Genomic DNA, 6,000 nt, shown 5'->3' on the forward strand with positions numbered 1-6,000 from the left:
GGTGTCAGACTGCCCCTAGTGGGGGATGTCTCCCAGTTAGGCTACTCAGGGGTCAGGGACCCACTTGAGCAGGCAGTCTTTCCGTTCTCAGATCTCAACCTCCGTGTTGGGAGATCCACTGCTCTCTGCAAAGCTGTCAGACAGAGTCGTTTGCGTCTGCAGAGGTTCTGCTGCTTTTTTGTTGTTGTTATTTATCTGTGCCCTGTCCCCAGAGGTGGAGTCTACAGAGACAGGCAGGTTTCCTTGAGCTCCTGTGAGGTCCACCCAGTTCGAGCTTCCCAGCGGCTTTGTTTACCTACTTAAGCCTTAGCAATGGCGGGCGCCCCTCCCCCAGCCTCGCTGCTGCCTTGCGGTTAGATCGCTGCAGACTGCTGTGTTAGCAATGAGGGAGGCTTCGTGGGTGTGGGACCCTCCCGGCCAGGTGTGGGATATATTCTCCTGGTGTGCCCGTTTGCTTAGAGCACAGTATTGGGGTGGGAGTTACCAGATTTTCCAGGTGTTGTGTGTCTCAGTTCCCCTGGCTAGGAAAAGGGATTCCCTTCCCCCTTGCGCTTCCCAGGTGAGGCGATGCCTCGCCCTGCTTCAGCTCTCGCTGGTCAGGCTGCAGCAGCTGACCAGCACGGATTGTCCGGCACTCCCTAGTGAGATGACCCCAGTACCTCAGTTGAAAATGCAGAAATCACCGGTCTTCTGTGTCGCTCACGCTGGGAGTTGGAGACTGGAGCTGTTCCTATTCGGCCATCGTGCTCCACCCACCTTAAAATTATTTAAAAAAAAAAAAAAAGGCCCCCTTTCAGGGTCCAATTACTATAAAGAACCTGAAGATTTTTTATATCAACTGAAAAAAAATGAAGGAAAAATAAATCATTTCAGTATACATTCTTTTTATTTGTGTTGAAATCACTAACATGTTCTGTTGTTGATCTTTGGAGGGTACATCATCCAGTTCCTATCCTAAGGAACAATCACAGCCATGGTTTTTCTTTTAAAAGATGCTAGAGAATTTTCTCCATCTCTGTCTCCACCCCTCTCAGTGTGTCTACGTTTGGGTCAAGAGCATATTTGCAACCAATGGATACACGCCAGTACTTATACTGCCTAAAGCCAAAGAAGGAATTCGCAGAAAAAGCAGGCATCATTAAGGGAGTAACAGTAATTGGAAAATTGGATATAGTATGGAAAACAAATCTAGGTGAAAGGGGAAGGTTACAGACCAGCCAACTTCAAAGAATGGTGAGTCTGGAAAAAACTTCACTGGGGTTTTGGTGTGTGAGAGACAGGCAGTTAAAACAACTTAATTTTTAGTACATCCAGCAGTAAAAAAAATTGGAGCACTATAAAAGGCATTAATACTACTATAGAAGAAAAGATTAATAGTTTCACTGATAGATAGGTAGAAAACTGGTGTTGCCGTGAATGAAAAATGGTCAAATGTTAATTTATCCTTCATACATGTGTTCTTTATCAAACAAATTAAAATAACTGTTTATCAAGTGTCCCTCCTTTGGTAACACATGCCCACTCTTCTTCTGACTTCCAAACACATTAAAGTTTTCTATTTTGCAATGTCCTGAAACTCTTGGACTTACTTCATTTACCTACTCAGTTCATACCATTTTTAAGATGTTAAAAATCTGAGGCATCTCCTGAGAAGGTGAGTTCTACTAAAGTTATCTTATAAGCATTGGTTGCATATTTTACCTAATTTCTTCTCTGAGAGTAGGGATAGCTATCAGGCTTCTTTTTCTTATGCTTATAAGAATATATAACAGGATTCTCCTCTCTTTATGCTGAATATTACCTGTTTTGATATATTCCAAATTTTACTTTTCTTTTCACTGTTTGAGGCAGTAATTTAAAAAAATGATGATGATGATGATTATGATGATCCCTGGGCCCACTTAAATATAGCCATTAGTTATTTTTCTGACATGGCCTGTTCCAAGCCTTCAGATTGTTATAGTCCATCCTCCTCTGTGCATCTTGTAAAAAGTCATGATTTTCTTCCTGGCTCCTTTCAACATCATCCCGCTCTTTCTTTAGACAATAACTGCCTATTTAGAGTTACAGACATAGAAGCTACAGCATCTGGAAAGTGTCCCTTCAAGTCCCTGAAATTTCTTTACTGACTGCTTACCTATGAGATTCATCTTTACTCTACTGAACATGGAATAATTATTTATATAACAAAAACAGTCCAGGTCTGCTGCGCTATTCCACAGGCAGTAGCTGCCAAAGAACTTAAAATGAGGGATGAGTAAAGTGAATCAGAAGTATTTTCTTAGAACATCAGCTTGGAAACCCAACAGCTGTTGAGTAAATGTGCTGCTGTGATGCCTTCATTAAAATGGAAAGGTTTTGCGATAGATAATACATTAACTGTGTTGCTTGTTTTCTTAGGCTCCAGGTTATGGAGACGTTAGGTTGTCTTTGGAGGCAATACCAGATACCGTAAACCTTGAAGAACCTTTTCATATTACCTGTAAAATAACAAACTGCAGGTAATGCCACTGTTTGTGGATGAATGTCCTTTCTACCTCACCTACCTAGAAGAGAATTTTAAAATCTTTTTGTTACTGTCTCCTTTTAAGTTTTCCTCAACATATAGCCTTCTCTGATGTTGATATTGAGTACTGTAAAATTCTTCATCTGGTAGCAGTATAATTACATATTTTTAAGGGCCTATTGTATTGTGCATCTTCTGTATTTTGTTTCGTTCATGTGTCACACGCTATGAGGTAGGTATTCATTGTTTATACTTCCTTCACCAAAACATGAACTAATAGGTTTTTATGTATTAATATATTATGAATTGAAGTAGTAAGATTTTTTGAGGCATACTTGTCCTTGAGCTGTATCTTGAGTATTAAGAAACCAAACATTGTCTATGGATTTAATGTAAGGGGAAATCATTGATTCGAAAACAGGGTTTTGACAGTGAAGAGAGAGCATAATCTGAACTGTCAGGAAGCAAAGAGCACAGAGCTTTGAAACCAGAAAAAAATAGAATTACGTTCCAGTCCTATGCCTTCTGCTCCTACTTGTATTACCACTTGGTTTGTATTATTATTTGGGGTATTTTGATATTATTGCAGTGATGAATCTCAGCCCTCTTAGTGTGAATGTATAATCCTTTTAATTCCATATTTATTCTGACTTTTTTGTATTAGAAAGATAGGAAATATTTATCCTTCAAAATTACAGAAATACCCACTTCCTCTATGAAGCTACCCAGACTTTCCAAAGCACAGGTATTCATGCCTTCTCTATCATAGAAAATATTTACTTAGGTTTTTTAATGACACTCATATATTGCTATAAGTATTAGTCTCTTTCTCACTGGATTATGAATTATTCAAGGGAAAGGACATGGCCCTTAGTGTCTGCCACATCGTGAGTTCAGTAAACAACAATACAGGGCAAAGACCCTGTGCTTATAAGGTGTTACAGGGTGTTGGGGAATTTTTTTTTTTTTTAAGTTTTTTCAGCAAATCAGTTTATTGACCAGCTCACAAGTGTTATTTTTTTCAAAAGTTAACTTCTTTTGGTGTTCACTTTAACTTTTGGTGATTGAAATAAGTTTTCTAAAAAGCACATGTCTCTTATATCTTTAATTTCCTCTCTATATAAATGTCATTCCCTGCCCCTACACACCAGAGAGATGCACAGACACATACACACAACATATATAAGTCTTACTGAATTTTTGTGAAATTAACAATATTCACGTAGTACATCTACCCTGGTCTCTGGCACATAGTAGCCATCTCAAATGTTTGTTAGGGAGATACAGACATATACAAGTTAATATTATAAAGTCAATATGTCTAAAAAAATAAAATTTAAATAAGCAATTTAAAATTTGGAGCCAAGTATAAGAATAAATAGCTAAAAGAGCCATAAGTAGCCATGAATGGTGGTAGGAGAATATTTTTTATTATGAGTCTTTTGGTTATTTAAAAAAGAACAATATGCATACTTTCATGAAAAGTTTTTTTAACTTATTTAAGCTGAACTGGTGATATCTGTTATAAGCAGAAGTAGTCTTTTCTTGGTAAATAATCCATTTAGCAAACCTGAATAGTATTTACATCTTATGAATCCTGCCAGTTGTTTCCCAAGTTATGGTAAAGTAACAGATTAAATATCAAAAGGACAAGACCAGAATCAGTTGTTTTCTTCTTTTCCTGTAGAGTACCTAACAGAAATAGTGAGAATATATGGCAACAAGATTAGTCACAAATGTGTGGAAGTCTCCCAGAAAAATGGCAGCACCACATCAGCACCAGGAGGCCAGTGTTGAGTAATAGAACCAGAAGGCCAACATCAGACAGGCAGACTAGTCTGAGGCCATTTTAAGTGCTAGAAGGTGGCCGGGCGCGGTGGCTCAAGCCTGTAATCCCAGCACTTTGGGAGGCCGAGACGGGCGGATCACGAGGTCAGGAGATCGAGACCATCCTGGCTAACACGGTGAAACCCCGTCTATACTAAAAAAAATACGAAAAATTAGCCGGGCGTGGTGGCGGGCGCCTGTAGTCCCAGCTACTCGGGAGGCTGAGGCAGGAGAATGGCGGAAACCCGGGAGGCGGAGCTTGCAGTGAGCTGAGATCCGGCCACTGCACTCCAGTCCGGGCGACAGAGCGAGACTCCGTCTCAAAAAAAAAAAAAAAAAAAAAAGTGCTAGAAGGTGTGATTCCTTTCATCTTCCTGATTCTATCTTAGGTGACATATAAATGTTATAATAGCTTTTCTCTTTCTGGTTTTTATTCTCCTGGATACAGAGAAAACAAGTTTACTGTCAATAGTAGAAATATTGCAGTACCTCTGTGAAATGAACAAGATTTATTCCTATTATTCTGATTCCTCCAGCAGTGAAAGGACTATGGATCTGGTTTTGGAAATGTGCAATACCAATTCCATCCACTGGTGTGGAATTTCAGGAAGACAGCTGGGAAAGCTGCATCCAAGTTCTTCGCTCTCTCTTGCCCTTACTCTGCTTTCTTCAGTGCAGGGACTGCAAGTATGCTGTCTTTTCAAAAATTCCAATATTTGGGGGCTGTTAACTTACAAGTCATTTGTGATATTCATATTTCCTCTGAATGGATGAAAACTTAGACTCATCTCTCTCTCTCTCTCTCTCTCTCTCTCTCAATAGAGCATCTCTGGCTTAAGACTAACAGACACATTCTTAAAGAGAACATATGAATATGATGACATCGCACAAGTCTGTGTGGTATCTTCTGCCATTCAAGTGGAAAGCTGAAGGAAATTTCCAATGTTATGCTTTTCATTTAGTTTCACAGAACTGCTTTTTGTCACCTTTGTAAAATGATGATGTCAACAACGAAGTAAATATGTTATTTAAATTTCTTTCCTGTAAAATAGTTAAAATATTAAATATTTGTTTTGAAGAGATCTGATTTTATCTTGTAAGTTATGTTCGAAATGAACATGTATAGATTTTCTACACCTATTTAATTTCATTTCATTTTAGATGATCATTGGGCTTTGTTCTCCAAAAGCTGTGTATCTGAGACCATTTGTCCCTAGCCAGTATCTACACGAGTCAGCAAACTTTTTATGTAAGGTACAAGATACTAAGTATTTTAGGCTTTGTAGGCCATAAGGTTCTGTCACAAATACTGAACTCTGCCACTGTACTGCAAGAGCAGCCAGTAGGCAAAAAAAGTACAGTGGTGTACACAAAAAGCAGCAGCTGGACTCGGGAAGGTGAGGCAGGAGAATCACTTGAACCCGGGAGGTGCAGGTGGCAGTAAGCTGAGATCATGCCACTGTACCACTGTACTCTAGCCTGAGCGACAGAGCAAGACTGTCTCAAAAAAAAAAAAAAAAAAAAAGAGGCAGCTGGACAGATTTAGCCTGCAGGGTATAGTTGGCTGACCTCAATCTAGAAGAAAGAGTTGTTTCTTAGAACTTTGTAACATTTGTTTAGAAATATTTCAGTTAACTCCAGTTTTTTTCCTGGCTATTCAGTCAGCA

The 6,000-nt window shown here is 39.1% G+C and overlaps 1 protein-coding gene across 5 annotated transcripts in view; it reads left to right on the plus strand.

Moving 5' to 3' along the window:
* TRAPPC13 (trafficking protein particle complex 13) overlaps positions 1-6,000 on the plus strand; it is a 48,332-nt gene extending 42,332 nt beyond the window's left edge. For 3 of the 5 annotated variants that reach the window (XM_033179701.1, XM_033179703.1, XM_033179705.1), the window contains 4 exons: positions 1,035-1,233; positions 2,401-2,501; positions 4,870-5,020; positions 5,156-6,000. In XM_033179701.1, the coding sequence (XP_033035592.1) occupies positions 1,035-1,233; positions 2,401-2,501; positions 4,870-5,020; positions 5,156-5,263 (559 nt within the window). In that variant the 3' untranslated portion in view covers positions 5,264-6,000. The remainder of the gene's footprint in view (positions 1-1,034; positions 1,234-2,400; positions 2,502-4,869; positions 5,021-5,155) is intronic. The other 2 variants (XM_033179702.1, XM_033179704.1) reach the window with 1 other exon arrangement.

This window comes from Trachypithecus francoisi, unplaced genomic scaffold, assembly GCF_009764315.1.
Source record: "Trachypithecus francoisi isolate TF-2019V2 unplaced genomic scaffold, Tfra_2.0 Lachesis_group2, whole genome shotgun sequence".
Classification (NCBI taxonomy): domain Eukaryota; kingdom Metazoa; phylum Chordata; class Mammalia; order Primates; family Cercopithecidae; genus Trachypithecus; species Trachypithecus francoisi.